We start from the raw sequence: 26371 nt of genomic DNA, 5'->3' as shown, positions 1-26371 counted from the left end.
GTCGCTACTAAAAATACAAAACATTAGCCGAACGTGGTGGCAGGTGCCTGTAATCCCAGCTACTGGGGAGTCTGAGGCAGGAGAATCGATTGAATCCGGGAAGTGGAGGTTGCAGTGAGCCAAGATCGCGCCACTGCACTCCAGCCTGGACGATAAAATGAGACTCCGTCTCAAACAAACAAACAAACAAAAAAAAAAAAAAAAAAAAAGAAAGTAAAAGAAAAAAGCCTGGAGGGATCCACCTCAGGTGCAAGGCCCCCAGGTCAACTCATCTTTCCCAGAACCTATGTCATCGTCAGTTCCCACTTCTGACTTTCCCGGCGCGTCTGGGATGGGAAACTGCGATTTCAAGGGTCCCAGGGCGTTCAGGGACTCCAGGACCCAGCCCCGGCCCAGGGGGCCCGGCGCTGCCACGTCTCGCACGGTCAGTCCGTCGGACGGCAGCAGGCGGGGCCAAGGCAGTGCCCGACCCAGAGCGCGATCCATCACGCTTTACGCCACCCATTCTGCGACCCGAGTCGCTGGTGGGGTGGCACGGGGGCAGAGAAACGTGCCTCTACGAGGAGGCGGGGCCAACTACGCGCCCGGAAGTCCCGGGGAGGGGTGTGACGTACATCCGGCGAGTAGCTGGCGGAGCGGAGTGCTGCTGGTTAGTGTGCTCTGAGGGAGGGTCCGAGCCGCTCGCCGTTTTGCCGAAGGAGCCCCTCAGGCCGTGAGTCTAGGGGCGCGTTGGGGAGGGGAGTTGGGGCCCGAGAGGCTAAGGCGGAAGGCGGAGAGGTCGGGGAGGAGGCCGACCCTGGCGGGGTTGGGGGGGGGAAGTGACACGCAGGCGGTTCTGTGGGGCCGCGGGCTGATTCTGGGCGGGGACGGGCCGGCTCGGCCGGATGTGCTCCGTCCCCTGCTGTCGTCTTTGGCCTGGGGTCCCGCTCGGGGGTCTTGCAGCTGCTGATCCGGATAACAGTTTCTTGTCTGTACCGTGCGCTCCGGTTTACGAAACGGCTCCATGTCCTCTGTCTCGGAAGAGCCTCACAGCCCTGGGTGAGGCGGGTGGGAGCCCTTGACGATGATCCCTGTTTTATAGACTCGGGGTCTGAGGCTGGCCAAGCCTCCGCAGTTAGTGTGAGCACTCGAACGTGGTCTACGGGCTCTTAGTCCAGGGCTTTCCCTCAAGTCAGCGCTCGGCTGTCGTCCGGTGGCTCGGGTCGAACCCTGTATTTTCTCATTGCACCTTCCCCTTTGCCCCTGTCTGGTCTCTGCATGGAAAATTTTCCTCATATGCATTTGACATAGATTAGCGTTTTCTTCCCGATTCTAGCCAGTGGGTCAGGAGCATCTTTATCCCGATTCCATCTCCTTCGGTTGCGACAGGGGCTTAGGGAGATTTGCCATGGGGCTGACCTTTGACATTTACCCCGCCGCTAAGCAGAGTTAGCTAAAAGCTGGCCACTCACTACCCAAAATCTGCCTGGAATGGCGTCTTAAAGTTGCCCTGAGTATGTACAACAAGGAATGTGTAAATTTTTAAATTGGCTAAAGATAAGATTGGTGCACTTTCTTTTTCTGTTAACATTTGTTTGAATCATTTAGCCCTGGAATTTGCAAGTTTTGATTTTGGGTACATTAGCAGTATTTTGTTGATAGTTTAGAGAACTACCTTACATTTTAGATTATTCGAACTTCCCATAAGGTAGTAGAATGGGCCAAGAATAGAAAATAAATAGAATACTAGTTATTAAAACACCATTCAAAAGATGTGATGAGTTATAAGGAAGAGAACTTAAGAAGATCATCCTGTGTAGTTGGTGGGTTAAAGAAGTTTTAGGATTTTTCTTTTTCCAGCAATTTTGTGATTTGGGTTTGAATTTTATGTACTGTTAACAGGAAGAGTGTAGGCTTTGGTGTTAGATAGAGATGAGGGTATAAGCCTTGGCACTTATTACTTTTTCAGCTGAGCAGTCTTAAACGACTCTGCAAAACTAGGAGTATCCTCATCTTCATCTTGTTAAATGAGGCCAGTGAGCCCTGCCTGATAGTGTTGGTGTGAGGATGAAATCAGATGTACAAATACTGTACAAATTGTAAAACTACTGATGAGTTGATACAAATCCTGAGATCTTAAGGAGAGAGGAGCCACCAAGGCCATTTTCAGCTACTGAGGAGGCTGAGATGGGAGGATCTCTTGAGCCTGGGAGGTTGAGGCTGCAGTGGGAGCCATGATGGCAACACGGCACTTCAGTCTGGGAGAGACAAAGTCTTGGTCTGTCTCAAAAAAAAGAAGGATGGGGGGCATTTTCTTAACTTTGGGTAGCAATACAACCCAACTCTTTGGGTCTAGTAATTATTATTTTTAACTCACCTGAAGAGTTTCTTCAGTCAGCCTCCCCTCTGATCACTCCTGTACAGTCCAACACTTCTATATACATTTGTCCTACACTGGTTTGCAGTCAACACTTTACAGGCTTTTAAAAAATGTTTACATCACAGAGGCCGGGCGCGGTGGCTCAAGCCTGTAATCCCAGCACTTTGGGAGGCCGAGGCGGGTGGATCACGAGGTCAAGAGATCGAGACCATCCTGGTCAACATGGTGAAACCCCGTCTCTACTAAAAATACAAAAATTAGCTGGGTGTGGTGGCGCCTGCCTGTAATCCCAGCTCGGGAGGCTGAGGCAGGAGAATTGCTTGAACGCAGGAGGCGGAGGTTGTGGTGAGCCGAGATCGTGCCATTGCACTCCAGCCTGGGTAACAAGAGCGAAACCCCGTCTCAAAAAAAAAAAAAAAAAAGTTTACATCACTTTAGAAGTATTTTCAACTAGATGAATTCTGCAAAGGTGAAAAGGAGAAAATGCCACAATTCAAATAATTTTCATGGCGATTGAACTACTTTAATTTTCCATTTTATTTTCCCTTGACGCTCCTGCTTTGAAGCCATTCCCTCCTTTGGAACACACAAATCAGTAGCAGCCAGGACTTAGCGACTTGGCTGCTTTAATTCCCTCCAAAACGATATGAGTGGGCATGACCTTAATGAGAGGTGTGCTCTAAAGATGCGTTGTGCTTCTCCAAGCAGTAGATTGGGCAAAGTATAGGAGGATGTCTGGTTTGAGAGAGTTGCAGAGGAAAGGCACATTGTTCTTTTACTTATTTACAGTAAATGGAAATTTACGCACAGGAGCTTTATTAAGTATATTTAAGTTATTGGACTCCTTAAAGTGCAGACTAAATTTCCAGACAACCCTATTAGTTAATGTGCTAAATGTGGTCTCTCTTGCAGCTGAAATACATTTAAATGTTACCAAAAAGGCCAAAAAAAAAAAAAAAAATCACCTCATTAGTATTTTTTCATAAAAGCTTAGTATGTACCTCTACCCAAACTGCCAAACTCTATTTGGCTCTCATTGGTAAGAGCCGTGAAAAATAAGCATTAATCAGGCCCCAAAATTTATAGATTAGGCCATGGGCCTGATTAAAAAAACCCAGTAATTGGATGAAAAACGTACCATCTTTACTTTTCAATTTACTCTCTTTTTTTTTTTTTTTTGAGATGGAGTCTTGCTCTGTCACCCAGGCTGGAGTACCCATGGCGTGATCTCAGCTCACTGCAACCTCCACCTCTTGGGTTCAAGCAATTCCCCTACCTCAGCCTCCTGTTTAGCTGGGATTACAGGTGCGCGCCACCACACCCAGCTGTTCAATTTATTCTTCATCTGGCATTCTTTGAATGAATGTAATGGGATTTTTTGCGGGTAACCCTTTTAATGATTACTGTTTGAGAATTTGATTGCAGTTGGTCATATCTAGTATAAAGCCCTGTATTCAGATGCTCCTGCTGATGGAGAGGAGTAAAAGTGAGGACCTTTCATTTTTCTGCACCATATCTGAGATGCTCGGGCAAAAATTTAGCGTGACCAGGCAATGAGGAGTATCCTCATCTTCATCTTGTTAAATGAGGCCAGTGCTGAGAAACCTTGAGACCCACCAATGTATCTAGATCCTATTCTCTCAGTTTCACTCCGAGGTCCTTTTGCTTATTACCAATATATGTAGACCTTTTAGTAGCTTTTGATAACTATGGGATACAATAGAAAAAATAGTGTTAATATATCAGTACTGGTTAAGCTATTTACTTGCTTGGGAACTTAGGGCTATGTCCTGAACAAGTATTCTTTTTTTTTGTTTGTTTTTTGTTTTTGAGACAGGGTCTTGCTCTGCCATGCAAGCTGGGATGCAGTGACACTATCATAGCTCACGGCAGCCTCGAATTCCTAGGCTCAAGCAATCCTCTTGTATCAGCTTCCCAAGTAGCTGAAACTACAAGCACACACCACCATGCCTGGCTAATGAAAAAATTTTTTTTTGCAGAGATGGAGTCTCTCTATGTTACCTACACTGGTCTTGAACTTCTGAGGTCAGGGAGGGATCCCCCACCCTAGCCTTCCAAAATGCTGGGATTACAGTTGTGGGCCACAGGTGCCCAGCCTGAATAAGTATTCTTATTTTAAGGAAATCTATTTGTAAAATGAGTTTGGGTGTAATTATTCACACATGAAAAGATTTCTTATTCCTTAACTGTTCTCTAAAATAGTGATGTCATTTCTTTTTATAAGTGGAGACCTGTATCTGCAAAAATGGTTAAATATTGTTTAAGATAGCATTGGCAAATGGAGCAGGGCAAGTGGTGCCAGCCAGTAGAATTTTGGGTGACTTCTGTTTTTTAGAGCTGTTTACAGGATAGATTAATATGCTTTTAATTCAAATCAATATGCTTTTCATTCTTATTTTCTGCTCAGTACATCTAAGTGGCATTTTGATTCAGCTTATTGATGAGACTGATTCACTTATTGATGAGACTGATTTCCTAGAGGTGTTCCCCACTGGAAGACACCAGTGGTGTGTCTAGGGAATGTGAATGAACCGCTGCCTGGAGGAGTGAGTCATGCAGTAAAAAAAAAAAAAAAAGTATGGGCATACCTTGGATATATTGTGAGTTCAGTTCCAAACTACTGAATTAAAACAAGTACAATAAAGCAAGTAACATCAATATTTTGGTTTCCCAGTACACATAAAAGTTATGTTTATACTATATTATAGTCTGTTAAGTGTACAGTAGCATTATGTCTTATAAAATACATATCTTGTGGCTAAAAAATACAAGCATCTGAGCCTTCTGTGAATCATAATCTTTTTGCTGCTGGAGGATCTTGCCTCCATGTTGATCCACGATTGATGGCTGTTGACTGATCAGGTTGGTGATTGCTAAAGGGTAGGGTGGCTGTGGCAATTTCTTAAAATAAGACAACAATGAAGTTTGTTGTATCAGCTGATACTTATTTTCAAGAAAGATTTCTCTGTAGCATGCAGTGCTGTTCGATAGCATTTTACTCATAGCAGAATTTCTTTCAAAATTAGAATCGGTCCTCTCAAACCCTGCTGCTGCTCAAGTAAGTTTATATAAACTTAAGTAAGTTTTTGTAGTTTTCTAAATCGTTGATGTCATTTTAACAGTGTTCATAGCATCTTCACCAGGATTAGGTTTCATCTCAGAAACAACAACACCACTTTTTTTACTCATCCATAAGAAGCATCTCCTCATCCATAAAAGTTTGATCATGAAATTACAGCAATTATCACATCTTCGGGCTCTACTTCTAATTCCAGTTCTCTTGATGTTTCTACCATATCTACAGTTACTTCCTCCTCTGAAGTCTCGAACCCCTCAGATTCATCCAAGAGGGTTGGAATCACTGTCTTCCAAACTCCTGTTAATATTGATATTTTGACCTCTTCCCGTGAATCATACTGCTCTAATGGTACCTGGAATGGTGACTTTTCCAGAAGGTTTTCAGTTTACTTTGCCTAGATCCAGTAGAGAAATCAGTCTGTGCATTGATAGCTTTGTGAAATACGTTACTTAAATGAAAGACTAGCAAGTTGAAAATACTCCTTGATCCATGGGATGCAGAATGGATGTTGTTAGTAGACATTAAAACAACATTAACCTCAGCCAGGCGTGGTGGCTCATGCCTGTAATCCCAGCACTTTGGGAGGACGAGGTGGACAGACTATGAGGTCAGGAGTTTGAGACCAGCCTGACCCACCTGACCAATATGGTGAAACCCTGTCTACTAATAATACAAAAAATAGTCAGGCGTTGTGCGCCTGTAATCCCAGCTACTTAGGAGACTGAGGCAGGAGGATTGCTTGAACCTGGGAGGCGGAGGTTGTAGTGAGCCGAGATTGCACCACAGCATTCCAGCCTGCCAGACTGGTGACAGAGTGAGACTCCATCTCAAAAAAACCCAACCAACCAAACAAAAAACATTAACCTGTTTGTGCATCTCCATCAAAGCCCATGGGTGAGCAGGTGTGTTGTCAGTGAACAGTAATATTTTGAAAGAAATCTTTTTTTCTGAGCAGTAGGTCTTCACAGTGGGCTTAAAATACTTAGTAAACCATGCTGTAAACAGATGTGTGGTAGGCAGAGTAAATTTAGTATAATTTTTAAATCATATTTTTTTATTGGAAAACAAATATACAACTTGGAATGGATTTGCACCTGTTCTGCAGTAGTGCAATTTTTTTTTGAGGCGGAGATTCATTCTTGTTGCCCAGGCTGGAGTGCAATGGCGCAATATTGGCTCACTGCAACCTCCGCCTCCTGGGTTCAAGCGATTCTCCTGCCTCAGCCTCCCAAGTAATTGGGATTACAGGTGCACACCACCACACCCAGCTAATTTTGTATTTTTAGTAGAGATGGGGTTTCTCCATGTTGATCAGGCTGGTCTCGAACTCCTGACCTCAGGTGATCCAACCACCTTGGCCTTCGATGGTGCTGGGATTACAGGCGTGAGCCAGTAGTGAAATTTTTAAGTACATATTATTGACAGTCCGTAGTCCATGCAAAGTTACAACTCCACACTTCAAGAACATGCTGACAATTCCTAAAAAAAACTACTTTGCCAGGTGTGGTGGCTCACGCCTGTAATCCCAGCACTTTGGGAGGCTGAGGCGGGTGGATCACAAGGTCAAGAGATTGAGACCATCCTGGTCAACATAGTGAAGCCCCATCTCTACTAAAATATAAAAATTAGCTGGGTGTGGTGGCGCATGTCTGTAGTCCTAGCTACTCGGGAGGCTGAGACAGGAGAATTGCTTGAACCCGGGAGGTGGAGGTTGCAGTGAGCTGAGATCGAGCCACTGCCCTCCAGCCTGGCGCCTAGTGACAAAGTGAGACTGTCTAAAAAAAAAAAAATGAAAGAAAAGAAAACTACTTTAAAAAAAGGTGTAACCCAGATGTTCCCTTATTTGACCAACTCCATCTAAGTTTAGATGTGCAGAAGGACTTAGATATATCTAGAGTAAGCCACATACTACATGTTACTTCATCAGTTTTCTAAAATAAGGTTTCAGGGCAGTGACAGTAAGACAAGGGAAGAAAACATGGAGGAATGAAGTTCTAATTACTATGCATGCATTTTTTTTTTTTTTAACAGTAGGGAGAAACCTTTTATAGATAAGTTACAAAAGGCAAATAAACAATTTTGTACAAGAAATTTAACATATTCTGTGTAAGGTCTTCAGTTTGCTGTCATCATTTATACAAACTCTATAGTTTACTTGACCATCACTATCAATATCTGCTTTCCTGATCATTTCATCAACTTCTTCATCTGGTAACTTCACTCTAAGGTTTGTCATCACATTGCTAAGTTCTACAGCACAAATATAGCCATTGCCATCCTTATCAAACACATAGAATGCTTCTCTAATTTTTTTCTTCACTGTCTGTGTCTTTCATTTTTCTTCCCTCATTGTCAGAAATTCAGGGAAGTCAGTTGTGCCATTCCCATCAGCATCTACTTCATTAATCAAGACCTGTAACTCTGCTTCCTTGTGATTCTGCCTGATACCTCATTACAGTTCCCAATTCATTGTTGTTGTAGTTCCATCACCATCTTTGTCAAATAGTGAAAAAACTTTGAATTCTGCAACCTGCTTTTTAGTCGGCTGGTCAGCCATGCTGCAAGTGCTACTGGTTTCCAAGATGCAACCACACAACCACTCTGTTCACTTACTTGCTCCACTTGGACTGATTTAGTGTAATTTTAAGGGCCTTAGGATTTTCAGAATATAAATGAACATTGGCTTCAACTTAAAATCACCTTGCATTAGCCCCTAACAAGAGAGTCAGCTTATCCCTTGAAGCTTTTAAGCCAAGCATTGACATCTCCGCCAAGCATTGACATCTCCCTTCCAGCTATGAAAGCCCCAGATGGCTTTTCTAATAGAGGCTCATATGTCTACATTGAAAATGTGTTGTTTAGTTTACCCACCCCCCTTCATCACTATCTTGCTGCACCTGCTACATCAGCACTTGCTTTTTTACCTTGTGTTTTTATTTTTTATTTTATTTTTATCAGCAGTAAAGCTGTTTAATTTTCTTGATGTTCATGGGTTCATTGGAGTAGCACTTTTAATTTTCTTCAAGAACGTTTCCTTTGCATTTACAACTTGGGTAACTGTTGGGTGCAAGAGGCCTAGCTGCTGGCTTATCTCAGGTTTTGATGTGTCTTCCTTACTAAGCTTAATGATTTCTAACTTTTGATTTCAAGGAAGAGACCTGTTACTTTCATGTGGAGAATAGGGAGGTCTGGGATGGGGGCAGGATCGTCGGGGGAGCCATTAAGTTTGCTGTCTTCTGTGATTGTAGTTTGTGGCACAACAAAGCAATTATAATAGTAATACCAAAGGTCACTGATCATAGATCACCATGACAGAAATAAGAATAATGAAAAAATTTGAAATATTGTGTGAGAATTACCAACGTGATACAGAGACAAAGGGAACACATGCTGTTAGAAAATGGTACTGATACACTTATTCAAATCAGGGTTGCCTCATACCTTCAGTTTGTAAAAAAAAAAAAAAACAAAAAACCTCAGTATCCACAAAGCATAATTAAATGAGGTATGCCTGTATATTTTTAACTCCTAGTTCTCTGAGTATCATAGATCAAAAACTATTTGGAAACCAGTCATTTTTGCACATATGAGGATTCTAGAGACTTTCCTTCAGATGCAAAATCTGTCTCAAGAAAGATAAGAAGATTAGTTTCTCTTTGCTTTCTTGTTTCTTTCTTTTTTTATTTTGAGATAGGGTCTCCCTCTGTTGCCCAAGCAAGTACATTGGCACCATCATACCTCACTGCCACCTCAAACCCCTGGGTTCAAGTAATCCTTCTGTGTCAGCCTCCCGAGTAGCTGGGGCTGTTGGTGTATGTCACTATGCTCAGCTAATTTTTTAATTATTTGTAGAGATTGAGTCTTGCTTTTGTGCCCAGGCTAATCTTGAACTCCTGGGCTCAAGTGAATCCTCCTGCCTTGGCCTCCCAAAGTGCTGGAATTCCCAGTGTCAGCCACCATGCCTGGCTTGCTTTCTTATGCCTGAAAACATGGGACTGTAAATGTGCATCAGGGCTAGAGAACAGGGGTTAACCTCTCCACAACTTTACTGTCATTCAGAAAGCTAATGTTTGCTACTTTCATATTTTATACAGGTAGTAAGCATTAATAATGTCTTTCATCTTTGAGTGGATCTACAATGGCTTCAGCAGTGTGCTCCAGTTCCTAGGTAAAGCCATTTCCTTGAAATAGGTTTCAAAGTTTGTGCATGTCCTTCAATAATTTAAATACAAGTAGGCTTGTATTTAAAGTATGTAGAGAGCAAATGTGCTAACAATTTTTTTCTCTTTAGGACTCTACAAGAAATCTGGAAAACTTGTATTCTTGGGTTTGGACAATGCAGGCAAAACCACTCTTCTTCACATGCTCAAAGATGACAGATTGGGCCAACATGTTCCAACACTACATCCGAGTAGGTTTGAAAATGTCAGGTGACCTTTTGATTTTTGAAGGTCAGTGCTAGGCTTAGAGGATAAATCCCTAGATGATGGAGTTCTTTTATTAACTTAAGTCCCAAAAGCCAGCTGAAATGAAAAAGCTCCCTGTCAGACACACTCAGGTTATATATTTATAGATCTAAACCTCTGGAACTTTGTCACTGTCTGTTGTCACTGGTCCTGTAAAGGGGCAAATCTCCTGTATCTACCTCTAAGAAGCAGAAACAGCTTGGATAAAAAGAAACCTTTGGCTTTTAGAATAGTTTAAGAACATTTTCACCCTTGTATTTCTTTTCTTTGTTGGGGGTGGGGCGTTGACTGGGCCGGTCTCAAAACTCCTGGGGTCAGGTTATCCTCCTGCCTCTGCCTCCCGAGTAGCTGGACCTACAGGCTGGACCTAGCTTCTTGTATCTTTTTCTTTACAAGGCGAAAGCATTGGTGTTGGCTTATAGTACTAGTAGTTGGGCCTTGTTGGATTGACAGTTTTATTTCTTCTTTTTGAACAATTTTTCAGCATCAGAAGAGCTAACAATTGCTGGAATGACCTTTACAACTTTTGATCTTGGTGGGCACGAGCAAGGTAAGCAATGCCTCAGCGGAAAGGGTGATATCTATTTAATGATTCTTTTTGTACCCCTCAGCTCCTTTTAAAAGCAGTATGTCATTTTTACCTTTTAAATTACTTACGTTTTAGAATTAGGATCTTATTACTTCAGTGAGGTTGTTTTATTCATTTATTTTTTTATGAACTGTTTGTGAGCATATCATGCCCCATTACTCTTTAATACTTTAGTGGTGTTTTCTGAGAACAAAGGTATTTCCTTGTATATAATCATAATAGTTATCAAATCTGGGAAGTTTTATTTTTATCCACTGTGTATTTCCTGGTTTTGTTGGTCAGTTGTCCTGATAATCTCTTTTATTTTCGTCTTGACCAGGTATATAGTATCATATATTATATTTAGATATCAAATCATTTTTGCATCCTTTATTCAGTGGAGTGAAAGTATGTAGGAAATTAGCTTAAATATTTGTAAGTAATTTCAGATTTGTCAAAAGTTGCAAAAGGGACTGTGTGATTACTCTGATGTAAGTTGATATTTTGTATACTCTACCCCTTTGGGACAGTTGGTGGAACATTTCCTTCTACCTTTTTGCTTTCCTCAGAAGTCCTTTTTGCTTTATTCAGGCTGTATCTGTTTGGTTTCCAGATTCCCATCAGGCGTTTTAGAGACATACAGAGTGGGCATCTTTTTCTGATGGGCACTCAGTTCACATCTGACAAGACTCTAGATATAGGAGTTAAATATTTAAGATGCAAGAATAAATTTTCTGGGAAGGTAGGGAAAAGAAACTATTGAGATGCTGTCAGATTTACTCACTTGTTATTAAATTGGATGGAGAAATCTTGTTTTGAAACATTAGGTTGAGCTAATACAGTTTTTTTTCTTTTTTTGAGATGGGGTCTTGCTCTGTTGCCCGGGCTGGAGTACAGTGGCATAATCTTGGCCTACTGCAACCTCTACCTCCTGGGCTCAAAGCAGTCCTCCCACCTCAGCCTCCTGAGTAGCTGGGACCACAGGTGCGCTCTACTATGCCCAGCTAATTTTTGTATTTTTTTGTAGAGTTGGGGTTTCTGCCATGTTGCCCAGGCTGGTTTGGAACGCCTGAGCTCAAGCAATTCATCTGCCTCAGCCTCCTAAATTACTGGGATTATGGACATGAGCCACTGTGCCCAGCCTAATACAGTTTTAAAAAAATGTATAGTAAAATACAACATTGGTCATTTCTAGTTGTTAAGTCTAATAATTTTATAGTCAATGATTTCATTAACATATAAGTACATTTTAATTAATATTTATGTCCTGAAAAATCATGTATATTGTGATCATAATTACATAAAATGCCAGTAAAGAAAAAAGATTGGGGCCAGGTGAAGTGGCTCACACCTGTAATCCCAGCACTTTGAGAGGCCAAGGCAGGCAGATCACCTGAGGTTGGGAGTTCAAGACCAGCCTGACCAAGATGGAGAAAACCTCTCTCTACTAAAAATACAAAATTAGCCAGGCGTGGTGGCGCATGCCTGTAATCCCAGCTACTTGGGAGGCTGAGGCAGGAGAATCACTTGAACCCTGGAGGCAGAGGTTGTGGTGAGCTGAGATAGTGCCATTGCACTCCAGCCTGGGCAACAAGAGTGAAACTCCATATCAAGAGAAAAAAAGATTGGAAGAAAATATCAAAATATTGACAAGGAGTGTGTTTTGATGGAGGGAGTATAAATGATTTTGTTTCCTTTTTTCTGTAAGGAGCTTGTATGTTTTTCATTTAGGTAAGAATGGGTGAATGGAGAGTCCTTTCTGCTTCTTCCACAAAAGGATTTGTAACTGCTTACAAATTAAAATTCAGAGCAAGATAAGACTGAACCTAGACCATCTGGAGAACGCAGAAGGAACAGACACCAGATGGTTTTATATACCTGAACTGGGAACTGTAGATTATTTGGTGTGATAAATTTAGGTTTCAGGTTTGTTAAAAGTAAGAAGGGAAATGTGTTGATATATTTAGTTTTTTTTTTTATTTGACTGAGGAAAATCTACTTAACAAAAACACTTTTATATAATAACCTAGCCACCATTTTATAGAAGTTACTAAAATACTGTGTATCTGGAGGTTTCCTTTTTTTTTTCTTTTTTGTATAACTTAAAAAATTTTTAACTTATAAAAGCAGAGCAGGTTTGATGTAACAAAATCAGTATAGAACTATGGAAAGTAAAATGGAAGTTTCCTTCAGCCTCTTTTTCCTAGTTCCACTCTTTAAAGGTAACCGTTGTTAACTGATAGAGATGCTTCTTTATTCATTACATTGCAAGGGCTAGAAATGAATGGCTTAGGAATGATAGTACAATTAAATCACTGCTTCCTAGCCTTAATTGTTTCATGTCACAAGCAGAAAAAAGTACTATTTCTAAGGCATGCTGGGTTAAATATGGTAGGCTGAGATAACTGGCCTGGGGCCTTGAACCACCTGTCAGACCCAGTCCCCCTAAGGGCTGAGCAGAGGAGCGTGTCAAGATACCTACACACAAGTTGGTTAGAAACTAACTGGGACTAAAATTACATGAACAAGTAATTTGTATCCTCATGTTTTAACTCAGAGGTTGCAAACTAAACTTGGCTCCAGGGACATAGCAAGTCATTTAAGTAAAATTGGCTGGCTATAAGACAGCAGGGAAATTTTGTCACATAAAAGTATTCAGACATCATCTGAAGGTGGCAGTCACTGCTTAGATCCAGCATGTGGATACGTAGGCATGGGATTGCAAGATACTGCAGTTTTTCAAGAAAGGCAGAAACTCTGATGATCAGATTTACAAAAACCTTGAACCATCAGTTTGCATATTGGCCGGGACTTGGAGAAACCCATAAAAGTGTCTAATCTTACTGAAACCTGACCAAGATTTGTCTATTTTATAGACCATTAGGTTATTCATTTTCACAATGTGCATTTTTTACTGATGCAGCTACAAACTTTGTCTTTTAGCACGTCGGGTTTGGAAAAACTATCTCCCAGCAATTAATGGGATTGTCTTTCTGGTGGACTGTGCAGATCATTCTCGCCTCGTGGAATCCAAAGTTGAGCTTAATGTATGTTTATATATTTTGTCCTTTTTTGACCCCTCTCTCTCTCTCTCTCTCTTTTTTTTTTTAAGGAATATAGCTTAGTAGTGCTAATGATTAGTCATTCCAGTTAACATTTGGCAAAAAGACCTAGTTGCAGGAGGAAAATATTTTAAATCTAAGGCATTGCTTTTCCATGTCCTGAGCAAACTCAGCTCAAGCAAACTCAGCTCAAACTTGAATAAATATAACTGTTGTTTCTATCATACAGTGACTGTATGGCCCACTTTGCTCAGGATACTCCTCATTTATGCCTGTTGTCCCAGCATAATTAATAGTGTTCCGTTTCACGAGTCATGAACAGTAATTCTTTATAAGTAGTGTTGACGTAGTGAAAGCCTAAAAGAGATAGTAGAGTTCTTTACATTTTTGAATCTGCACTCTTAGTTTGTGCCTACCCATGCTCCCACTGGATGACTTGCCAAACCTTCCTGGTTTGTTCTCAGTCTTCAGTTTTGGTTGCATGCATCCTTTGATACTATCAAGGACTCACTTCATGTTTTTTCTTTTGTCAACATTGCATTTTGCTGGTTTCTATACTATTGTCTTTGTCCCTGTGCTTTACCCTGTATCTCTTCTTTCTCTTTGATTTATAACTTCTTGCATTCTTGTTCTGGGCAACTTGAACCTGTCTTGAATTTGTTTCTAAGTATGTTTCCCAGATCTGTAGCTCTAGCCCCATGTAGAATTGCCTGCCAGGCAGTCTTTACCTTGCTTTTTTTAATAAACAGGCAGTGTCTTGCTCTGTTGCCCAGACTGGAGTCCAATGGTGCGATCACAACTCACTGTAACCTGAGACTTCTGGGCTCAAGCGATCTTCCTGCCTCAGCCTCCCAAGTAGCTAGGACTACAGGCATATATCACCACACCCAGCTAATTTTTTAAAAAATGTTTTTGTAGAATCAGGATGTCTCATTATGTTACCCAGGCTGGTCTCAATCTCCTGGCTTCAAGTGATCCACTGGCTCGGCCTCATGAGGTGCTGGGATTACAGGCATGAGCTACTATGCATGGTCTCCATTCTCTTTGTTTAAACTCCTCTCTTCATGCTTGATTTTGGAGAGATCTTTCCGGCTGACACTTCTGTCTCTTTGAGAAGCACTAGTTCCTCTGGTTAGTCCTTAAATGTTGATATTCTCCAGAGTCTACTTTCTCCCAGGCTGGTCTCATCTACTCCCATTCCTTCATAAGACCCATGCCTTAGGTATTTTCTGGGTGGCAAAGTGCCTATCCGTGAGGGAATTTCCAGATTCATCACAGTTTAAAAAATTAAGGGTATGCAGTGCAAGAGCAACTCGGGTAGCTGGAGTTTCTCTATAATCTCCTTTTAGTTTTTCAGTTTGAGTTTCGAGAATGCAGTGAGTGCACTCAACAGTAATTTGACCTGTTGGATTATATGGAATGTCTGTAATATGTACAATAGTAAAGGTTGCACAAAATTGAGTAAGAATAACAGAAGTATAGTCAGGACCATTATTTGTTTTAAGACAATGAGGCAGATAAAGGATAGTGAAGGCGGCAAGGCAAAAATTACATGTTTGGCCGCTTTCCCTGAGAGTGGTTGGGTGAAAATAAAACCAGAATAAGTATCCACCAGCACATGTAAATGTTGCAAACAGCCAAAAGAGGGCATATGAGTTACATCCATTTGTTACAAGGCGTTTGGCTTAAGACCTCTGGGGTTTACAGCTACATTTTGAACGGGGAGGAAAGTTTGGGAGGCAGGGTAAGTTTTAACAATCTGTCTAGCCTGCTCTCTGGTAAGTGAAAACTGTGCAGAGCACTAGTGTTTTGATGAGATGTTGCATGGGATTTCTGTGCCTGGGAAACAAGTGAACCCACTAGGCAGAGGGGAGACAAGATTGTCTACAGCTACATTATCTTTTGTCAGGGGCTCTGGGATATTTGAATGTGATCTGGTATGTCCAGTAAATATAGGATACTTTTGCTGGTGGAGCATGCGCTGCAGAATTGTAAATATTTGAAAAATCTCTTCTGAGACAGAGGCAATGAGAGTCATTTCTAAATGTTGAATGGCTCCCACCATGTCCTTGCTGTCTGAGTAGATAATAACTGCTTGTGAGTGATCTCTGAGAACCATATAAACAGTATAAAGCTCAACTCACTGAGCAGAAGTAAATGGGGTGGCCTCCACCTCAGAGCTGCCTGTCATAAAATACCCAACTTGTCCTAAACGGCTGTCATTAGTAAACACTAATTGAGCTAAAGGAATTGGCTAGTTTGGACAATTTTAGGAAAGATAAATGGATGTTGTTGTGCAAATGAAAGTATTTTAAATGAAGGACAATGACATGCTATCTGTCCTGTAAAATCTGCAAAGGCTAGTCCCCAGTCCTGAGCAAATGGCCACAGCCATGATTGCTGAGTAGTGTTATATGGCACAATGACTGTTTTGGGGTCTTGACCAAAGGTCTGATAGCATTGCTCTCTACCCTTAGCTATTAGAGAAGCAACTGCTGAATAGTAAGGTGTTAAAGACTTAAACGTGAGGTGTTAGCCAAATGTAACCACTCCATAGGGGAGTCTTTCTGCTACAGCACTGTAGTGGGTGTATGAGCGAGCAGTCTGTGAGATAATTAGATCTAAGGGAAGCTGTGGGTTAATGCCAGTTAACTGAGCCTGAGCTATGGCTTCTTTTACCTGTTTAAGAGCAAGTTTTGCTGGTTCAGTTAAAGTTCTAGAGGAAACAGGGTCAGGATCACTCTGCAAAATAGTAAAAAGTGGTGTTACTTGGCCAGTAGTCAATTTTATCATAGGGTGAAGCCAATTAATGTCTCCAAGGAGTTTTTGAAAATCATTTGAAGTATGTAAACAGTCCTGGTGAATTTGCAGCCTCTGAGGATGAATAGTGCAACCAGAAATGATTATTCCTAGATATTTAAAAGGAGCCAATTTTTGTACTTTTTTTGGTGTCACCATCAGACCAGACTAAGGGCCAATTCTAAGTCCCCCAAAATTTGCCCTAAAGTTTCTTCAGATGAATGTGCCACAAGAATGTCATCTATATAATGAATGATATATGCTGATTTGTATTTTTGTCTAGTAGATTTTAAAGCAACTGCCACAAAGGACTGACATAAAGTTGGGCTGTTAGCTGTTCCTTGAGGAAGTACTTGCCAGCAATACCATTTAATAGGCGCTTGAAAATTTGGGGAAGGTACCGAGAATGCAAAACGTTTCTGGTCATCTGGATGCAAGGGAATGCATCTTTAAGATCCAGAACCAAAAGATGATAATCTAATGGAATAGTAGTTGGAGTGGGTAAACCTGGTTGCAGAGCGCTTATGGGCTGCATTGTGGCATTAATGGCTCGTAAATGTTGTCATAATTTCCATTTGTCTGGACTAAAATTTCGCCTGTATAATCAGTATTTATAACTCCAGGTACTAAAAAATTTTTTTGAAGTAAGACTATTATGCCCAACAAGCAGCCCCACAGTTCCAGAAGGCAGTGGTCCCCTCTCACTGCTCTGTATTCTCAGGTGAAATGTCCCTTTTTGCCACACTGGAAACAAGTTTTACGTTTCTTTTTAGGACATTGTCCTGGAAGTTTACCCTGAAGAGCAGAGGCTAAAGTCAATTTTTGGGCATATGCTAGACCAACCTTTGCACAAAGGCAAATGAAGTCATTTAGAGTAGGCTTAGCCTTGTAAGATCTCAGAATGGCTTGGCATGTTTTGTTAGCATTTTAAAAAGCCATTTGCTTTGCTAACACATTGTTGGCTTCTGGGTCAGCTATAGCCATCCTACTGCCTGAAGCAGGCAGGCAGTAAAGTCTGCATATGGTTCCTCTGGTCCCTGGATAATTTTACTAGGTTCCTGGGACTTTTTACCTTTGGCTGGAAGAGCCCTCCAAGCCCATGTAGCACAAATATTTGCTGATAAGCCTCTAAAGGATAGCCAAGCTGATTTTGTAAGGGCTCAAAATTTTCACTACCCACTAACATAGCCATGTATATATTTACACCATGAGCTGTATTGTGCTCAACCTGCTGGCTGCATCTATCAGAGTAATCAGATTTCCATCTTACATAATCTCCTGGATCCAAGCATGCTTTTGCAAGGTTATACCAATCGTTAGGGGCCAAGGCATCCAAGAGAGTTGCCACAAATAGGGAAGTAGGTCTGTAAGAGGCTGAAGTTGTTTTAAATCTCTGAGTAATTTAAAAGACAAAGGATCATGCTGTCTCAGCATCTGTCCAGGATCTGGAGGTACTAGCACCCGGCGAACTTGAAACTCCTCAACATCCTCCCCTTGTGTCATCACCCCACGTAAAGCAGCCTGCAGCGGGGAGATCTTAAAAGGAGTTATATGTGTCCCTTGCATTTTCCTTGTACAGGCCCTCTGGGCTTTGGGACTGCAAAGTTAAGAGCTGCAAATGTTTGAGGCCAATAGTCTTGCTCCTCTCTAGTTATTTCATCCTTTTAATTTTTGTTGATGCTCTGGGGGCAGAGGCTCTTCTGAGCGATCTCCGTCACCCTCCTCCTCAAAAGAGGAGGCAGTTTTAAGTAAGTCTTGGGGTGGCGGTCCGTACGTGGGGCAGAAAACTCAGCTGCCTCGGCACTTTCACTTGTCTCCTGGCCTTTAAGAGATGCTGAGATAGCCTGAACTCCCCTCAGTGTTTTACAGCAGTAATACAATTCTGTTGGTCTGAATATCCTGAGGGTAAGTGATAATAAAATACTGTACCAACACAATAAAGAAAATCACAGTTTAAACAGAATTACTGAAGAAGTGTTTTCTTTAAACTTGTCTGCCTCATGTTGGCGGTCTAAAGCATCCCTAATCAAAGACCAAATAGTAGGAGTATAAACCGGCATCATCTTAGGTCCCTCAGCTGTGTGTTTGTTGTATAATTGCTGTTCTACACTCATCCAAGTAGCTAAACTAACCGAGTCCTGTTCTGGAAACCATGGGCAAATCTGCACAAATTTTAGAAAATTTTCTAGCTGCTTTTTATGTACACAACATTTTCTGCCCCTAAGGAGGGCGAGCAGCACTTTTATATACAAAGAACTATCACTAGACAGAGAACTGCCTGCTTAACGCTTGGTGAAAAATTGAATCCACTCAACCTTTATACCCGAGTCTGGTGAGCGTCCCCTCACCTTACTCTCTTTTTTGGTTCCCGTGCTCAGGTCGCTGTTCAGGCGCCATGTCTGGCATGCGCTGCATCCCGCGCTGCACAAGGGTTCAAAGACCTAAGAGGGAACGACAGAGGGATAAGAAAGACATACAGACAGACATATATAAAACTGGGCCAGGTGGTCCAAAAAGCTGATGATGTCAGTCTCTTTGGCCCTGTCCTGCCTCAGAGTACTTTTTTTTATATGTTCACAAAGCACATAGCAGACGGAGGGTGCAGTTACCCAGACCACCCTGTGGTTATAATTCTCATACTTGAGTTAACGTACCTCAGCTAACAACTGTCTTGCAGCAAGGTCAGTGAAAGCTGGTTATCTTTTGCTAGGTCCGACTGCTCTTCTCCAAGACATATACTTTCCCCTATTGTGGTTTCGCTTCTCCGAAGTTCACACAAAGTTTAGAGCAGCCTTGCTGCTGATCCCCCCAGAGGCAGTGGACTACTCTGGGTCTCTACACCCACCCACCACCTACCTGGACATGCAGTCCAAAAATCTGAATATAGATCCCACCATGACCCTGATATGCACTGTAATGCTAGAATGAACTTTCTCAGACTTGTCAGTGCCCTACTTAATATCCTTTGATAGTTCTTTTCAGGATGAAATCTACAAATCTTTTGCATAGCATGTAAGATCATTCATGATGCTCCCTCTGTTTCTTTTTACTGCCTACCTTGAACTACATTACAAACAAACAACTTAGCTATCCTTTAATATGCACAACTAGGTACTGCCTGGCTTTTTCACCTGTATCTCTCCTCACCCCTCACTTTGTCAGCAAATTTTAAAATATCCTGTAGGAGACCTCAGACTTCAGATGTGACTGCTTCTGGTAAGCTTTCCCTGACCACTGAGACTGTGTTAGACTTCTACCTTACCAATATCTGTTGTCTTTACTGATTTTCTTAGTTTTCTCTCATTGGACTATGAACTAACATAATAGGGACCGTGAAATAGGGGTTTCTTATTTCTTTGCGAAACCCCTGCACCTAGCAAAGCATTAGATACCTGATGTACTTTGTTATTGCTTAATGAATAAAGGACATTCTTACTCTAATTTTGTCTAACATTTCCTGGAATTCAGGATGGGCAAAGCACATTCTTCTCTATCTCTTCAACTCTGCTTTCCCCCTCAGCTTTCCTGTTGGTGACAACTCGATTCCCATGCTTGCTGTCTGATCTGTGCCTTTTTTGACTCGTTTGTCTTTTTTTTTTTTAAATCATTTAGGCATTGGTCTCTTCAATTCTTTCTTCAAAATGCCTCCTGCGCTATTCATTAAATGCTCTACCTTAGGCTACATCATCACCTCTTACATGAACACCACAGATAGATACTATTTGTGAATTCATTATACTGAAAAATAAGATTTTATTCACTAACTTCTGGATTTGTGGTCTTTAGGATCTATTGCAGCTCACTTCTCACACTGGCACCATAATGTGAGTCATCTCTTCCCATCTGTTTACTTTGTTGCTACATGTCTATATAAATGCTAGAATCCAGCCATGCAGTACTGTGTGGCTTCCTGAATTCTTGTCCTACCACAAAGCTGTTTATGTTCTTCCTTCTCCTTTACACCTATCCAAACCCTGTCCTTCCTTTAGATCCCTGTTTAGGTTGCAGATCTTTGCTAAGACCCTGCTCAAGCCCAGAATTGCCATTTTATTTCCCTGAACTTGTCTTAGTGTTAATATTCTGTCCCCATTCATTATGATACTTACCCACTATGTTGTGTTCTTGGCTTTGTTAACATAAATGTGGCTAGGGGTAGTGACTTATGCCTGTAATCCCAGCATTTAGGGAGGCTGAGGTTGGTGGATCACTTGAGGCCAGGAGTTTGAGACCAGCCTGGCCAACGTGGTGAAATCCCGTCTCTACTAAAAATGCAAAAATTAGCCATGAGTGGTGGCACATGCCTGTAGTCCCAGCTACTCAGAGGAGGCTGAGGTGGGAGAATTGCTTGAACCTGGAAGTCAGAGGGTGCAGTGAGCTGAGATTAAAAAAAAAACAAGCCGGGCCGGGCGTGCTGGCTCAAGCCTGTAATCCCAGCACTTTCGGAGGCCGAGGTGGGTGGATCATAAGGTCAAGAGATCGAGACCATCTTGGTCAATCAACATGGTGAAACCCCGTCTCTACTAAAACTACAAAACATTAGCTGGGCATGGTGGCGCGTGCCTGTAATCCCAGCTACTCGGGAGGCTGAGGCAGGAGAATTGCCTGAACCCAGGAGGTGGAGGTTGCGGTGAGCCGAGATCGTGCCATTGCACTCCAGCCTGGGTAACAAGAGCGCAACTCTGTCTCAAAAAAAAAAAAAAAAAAAAAAAAAAAAACAAGCCATAAATGTGAACCTAGAGTAAGGATTTTTTTGAGGGCAGGAATGTGTTTTTCCCTTCCTTTTGTGTCCTCAGTGCCTGAGATAGTTACCCTTCTTATTGTATTCCTCTCAATGCCTGAGAAAGTTCTTTGCATATACTGGGACTTGGTGAATACTTGGGGCAGTTTCTGTAGTCATCTTAGAGGCTCTGTAGCCAGAGCATTCATCCTTCTAGAACTGTGCTGAGGGACATCCTGAGGATAGTTTGAGATTAACTCAAAAGTTAAGGGTGGGGCAGTTCTGCTGCCTTGTAAATAAATAGGCTAAAGTTGCAACTGTTTTTGAGGCACTTAGGGGATTTTTACTTAATATCATGGGTTGTTACGTCAAGGTGAACCTTTAATCACTCAGATACAAAGATGATCAGATTTTCACTTTACATTAATGTCTTAAAAGATTAGTGGAGGTCAGAGTTTACTTTATCTGGAAGACTTTTGTAGATTCCTTAGTTTTTTGTTTTTTGTTTTTTTTTAATCTTTAGGCTTTAATGACTGATGAAACAATATCCAATGTGCCAATCCTTATCTTGGGTAACAAAATTGACAGAACAGATGCAATCAGTGAAGAAAAACTCCGTGAGATATTTGGTCTTTATGGACAGACCACAGGAAAGGTAAGAGAAAAATCTTTAGGTGACATATAAAGGACATTTACAGTTTTTAAAACATGATGTTTTGCTACCTAGATTACCCTTTTCTTTTAAAGGTTTAAAGAGGCGTAGAATTTGTTTTACTATGGGTATTTTTAAAACTCACTAGAGGCAGGAGTGTGTTCTTTAACATTTTACGTGGCATTCATTCATCGGGTATTTGAGGAAGAAGGAAATGGTAGAAAAGGCAAACTTACTCTTTTAAGAGTTTACGATTATCTTTCAAATCTGATTCTGAGAAATTGCTGTTGAAATAGCCCTTCTTAGCCAGAAAACAATTTTTGGGGGGGCTGGAGATTGCAGGTTATGAAGAAAAATGATCATCTCAATCACTTTCCAAGCATTGAAATCAAAGCACTTGATATTATCCTCAGTGCTTCTTGCTGAGAGAGGTAGGACTATTAGCCCCACTTTGCAGAGGAAGAAACAGAGAGTGATTTGTTCAGGTCTACACAGCCAGTCAGTGATAAAACCAGAAAAAGAACTTGAGTCTTCCAAATCAATAGATTTTACTGTCTTCATTTGGAAGGAGGACTCATGTAGAAAAGCAGGCTTGAGCGAGAGAAAACCTAGATCAGATAAGGTTAAGTGGGAATCTTTCTGTTCTTTTTAGCTTGGGGTTTTGGCGTATTTAGTTTTTAAAAATCTTTGTTATCTGTGATCTGTGATAACTTTCTGACTTTTTTACATGGTTCCTTAGTCTTACCTTTTCTTGATTATCTGCTTCTTTATAGAAATACTTCGTTTATTTAATTTCTCCTCTTTTGCATGAATGTTAAATACACATGAATTCTTCATTTCCTCAGTGCCACCTGTTATGAGTGTTTATTTCTGCATGCTTTTGTTATGAGAATATCCTTATTTCTTTTTCTGCATCAGAGAGAGAGAGAGAGAGAGAGAGAGAGAGAGAGAGGCTGGGAATAGAACTGTGCTGCTTATTCTATCCTGAAAACAAGAAGCCTGGGGAAGTCATCTGTATGGCCTCGATCACATTTCTGTAATTAATACCTACTTATATTTGCTTTAAGGAATGGATAAACTGATTATAGAGATCATCCTTTCAGTCTCTTCCACCACAGAGATGCTAACAGTCCTTTCTCCGTTTTGCCTCCTTTAGGGGAATGTGACCCTGAAGGAGCTGAATGCTCGCCCCATGGAAGTGTTCATGTGCAGTGTGCTCAAGAGGCAAGGCTACGGCGAGGGTTTCCGCTGGCTCTCCCAGTATATTGACTGATGTTTGGACAGTGAAAATAAAAGAGTTTTACTTCTCTGGACTGATCCTATTCACAGCTTCCTCATGAACTTTTCTAATAGAACAAGGAAAGCTCTCCAACCATGTCTGGCGTTGAGAAGCCAAGAGTCTCTGTCAACTCTCTCATTGCCCAGTGGTGACATGTGCTCTTCTCCACTCTGTTGGGAGGTAATGCTGCTCCACGTGCTGGTGCAGGTCAGTATCCTGGGACTTGGAAGCTGGCAGGATTTGCCGGGTAAAGCTGTGTGCCATCATGGGGCACCTGAAAAGAAAAACACGTCTCACCACTGCGGTTGATTTCAAAAGAAAGTACTTCTATTTTTTAAAGAAAGTGTTGTTATTGTAATTGGTATCCCGCCTAACTTTTTGAGTTCACAATTTACTTGGTCCAGAGTTTTCTATTTTTTTTTTTTTAAAAACTAATTAATGACATTTAGATACTTCATACAATTATGAACAGATACACATTGGAGGCCAGAGCTTATTTGGGTGAACTTACTCCTACTGAGTTAGCAGTTGGTGAGAAAAGCTCCCCCGAGCTCACCTATCTCTCTGACTGCCTTGGAGTAGGCGGCATTACCTTGTGCACAGAAAACTAGAAAAGGGGCAGAACCCTGGCCTTGCAGTTGTGGCAGGTTTCCACTGTGGTAAGCTAGGGTCATTCCTCGTCAAGGAATGTGTAGCAGATTGTTCACTGTGGAGGAGTTAATTATAGAGGGGGTTATTGTTATTATTATTATGAAGTTACAGATTTCAGCCACTCTTTGCTTTTATACTTTTGTGAAATTTAACTTTTCTCTGTGGCACCTTCGTTTTTCATTTTCAGTTATAAAAAGTCACTTTCACCTCATAAAAGAGTTGAGAACATCTCTCATGTCACATACTGCAGGTGCGTCAGTTGCACAGATTCTAGGGGGACATTTTTCCGAATAGGAAGACAGGACAAAGTTAATAGCTTAAGGGCTCTTAATTCGGTGAGTTGAGAACTTAAAAGTATTGTAGCACTTGTTTGGATCCAGGAAACATGTACTCAGTGGGCTTTAAAATTTCCATTTGCAGAATTTGGTCTCTGGCTGTTCCTGAGCTCTTTTTCTTACATTTTTTTCTCTTTAGATACCTATTTTGTTGGTGTTTAAAGGTTAACCTCTGCAGCTTTTCCAGGTTTGTTTGGCTTGCTTTCTTTCCTTTCCTTTTCCTCTTCTGTATGAAATTGTCTTTCTCCATTGCAGAAATAAGCTTGAGGAAACACGAATCCAAAAACTTTCTGTAGAGCTGTTCCTTTGGTGGCAGCATCACTTATTGGCAGTAAAGATTCAGTATAAAAGCACCAGCATCCCTACTAGGGTGACGAGGATTCATTTTATAGCATTCCATTTTCCTAGTGCCACATGTGAAATTGGATTTTGATAATCTTAACCTGTATTCTACCCTTGTAGTTAAAGATCAAAAGATCAATTTCTTAGGAAAAGATTGGAGATAAGAGATGAAAAGTTGGGAGGATGTCTTTCTTCTAATGTGAGGGTAGGGAAAATTGGATAACATTACTCGGGTGAGAGAGGTATTGTTCTTTAGTGGGAGTTCTCATTCTTATTCTCCAGTACTGACTTGTTGAGAAAGCATACTTTTTCACTGCCAGGTACTGAATGCAGAGGCTTAGTGAAGTATATGTGTGGGAAGTGCATGCATTTCATTTATTAGCAAGCATAGCTGGATTAAGACAAAATCGTTGGTTTGGAAAGGGGTTAAAGCCTTAAGTGAACAAATTAGCTAACAGGGAATGAAGTAGGTAGTTAATGTGCATATTTTTAATTTCCTTTGGTTAAAGGTTCCCCATACTTCTCTGTTCAGAGACATGAGAAGTTTGAGTCCTTCAGTGTTAGTTTTAATTTTTTTCCCCTTATTTGTCCCTTGTCATTTTGTTTCAAGCTAGAAGTCTGTGGGTTTACATAGGGCAGCTCTTTGTGAAAGTGGTTTATTCCACTGGAGAAAGGGGATTGAAAATCAGAACCAGTGTATTTCTTGCCCCACGGAACACTATTCCTATCAGATAGCTGAAAGAAGCTGCTGTGGGGAGCTCGACTCCAGACACAGGATCAGTACCTTGTACAGGAATTCCCATGAATTACAACTTCTCATTCTGTTTTATCAGAGTGCATATATGTCCTATTTCAGGAAAAGTAAAACAGTCATTTACAAAAGAAAGTCAATCTGTATCCTAAGCATTTTAATAAAAAGTTAAAAGAAATGTGTTGTTTTCGTTCTTTTTTTTTTTTTTTGGGGGGGGGGCATTGGTTTGTTCTGAGTTTGAACAATGCCATTTGTTTAGGGAGGGATCCAAAAGTTCCCTACATAGAGGAAGAGACATTTAGGGTGCATGTGAGATACTTGAATTTTGCCACCAGGAGGGGGAAAGAGGCTGGAGCACTAGAGGTAATAGAGTTAGTACTATTTGAGAAATTCGGAACATGCTGTGGACCCAGGGTTGGTCATTTCTGCAGCACGATGGGGATGCCAGATGTTTGAGCAAAATCTCTTATTAACATGCTAGCAAGGACTAGCTCTAGTTTAGCTGTGTGTCACTCATTTTACACAAAATTAGAATTGGCTGAGGTAAATGGGTTGCCTGAGCTCAGGAGTTTGAGACCAGCCTGGGCAACATGGTAAAAACCTATCTCTACTAAAACAAAAAATTAACTGGCATGGTAGTACATTCCTCTAGTCCCAGCTACTCAGGAGGCTGAGGCGGGAGAATTGTTTGAACCTGGGAGGTGGAAGTTGGAGTGAGCTGAGATCGTGCCACTGCACTCCTGCCTGGGTGACAGAGCGAGACTCTGTCTCAAAAAAAAAAAAAAAAAATCAAATGCTACATTTGGCAAAATGGGAATTTCCTTGTGCATTTAGTAGGCTTGTAGGAAGCCTTGGTTTTAGAAGACTTCAGATGAGATCATAACTAAAGTACTAGGACAAACAGTGGGAAACAGTGCAACGAGTTCTTCTCAACCAAGTATTAAAGTATTGGAGGTGTCCTCTTATCTTTGTTACTATGAAAGGATGCTATGGGTTGTATGGGCAAATGGGTTGGTTTTGTTTGAGGCAGAGTGGAACATGAGATTAAAGGCTCAGTCACTGAACCTAGCACTCAACAGGTCTTACCTTGGCTGTTCTGGCTGTGACTTGGGACTTTGTACCATGATCTCCTGTAGACACCAAAAAACCCAGTGCCTAACAGTTCATGCTGGAGTCTTGAGTGTTATTGAGGGAGAATCACTTTTAGAGAGAAAGTTTTTTTTGGTTTTTGTTTTTTTGAGTTCACTCTGTCACCCAGGCTGGAGTGCAGTGGGTATGTACATAGCTCAC

General features: G+C 41.4%; 1 protein-coding gene and 1 pseudogene across 2 annotated transcripts; one reads left to right on the top strand and one right to left on the bottom strand.

Moving 5' to 3' along the window:
- The first annotated feature begins 605 nt into the window (after positions 1–605).
- Positions 606–23045, top strand: SAR1A (secretion associated Ras related GTPase 1A). Of its 2 annotated transcripts, none has more exons than XM_003928644.4 (7): positions 606–712; positions 9554–9627; positions 9751–9870; positions 10410–10475; positions 13437–13540; positions 21595–21726; positions 22880–23045. In XM_003928644.4, the coding sequence occupies exons 2-7, from the start codon at positions 9570–9572 to the stop codon at positions 22994–22996; spliced, it is 597 nt and encodes a 198-aa protein (XP_003928693.1). In that variant the 5' UTR covers positions 606–712; positions 9554–9569; the 3' UTR covers positions 22997–23045. The 2 variants fall into 2 exon arrangements, with proteins under 2 accessions (XP_003928693.1, XP_003928695.1); XM_003928646.4 differs by having other exon boundaries at positions 631–649.
- Positions 7575–8031, bottom strand: LOC120367334 (calmodulin-like; annotated as a pseudogene).
- Positions 23046–26371: the final 3326 nt, after the last annotated feature.

Source organism: Saimiri boliviensis, chromosome 12 (genome assembly GCF_048565385.1).
Source record: "Saimiri boliviensis isolate mSaiBol1 chromosome 12, mSaiBol1.pri, whole genome shotgun sequence".
Lineage (NCBI taxonomy): Eukaryota > Metazoa > Chordata > Mammalia > Primates > Cebidae > Saimiri > Saimiri boliviensis.
This window is presented reverse-complemented; position numbering and strand designations above follow the sequence as displayed.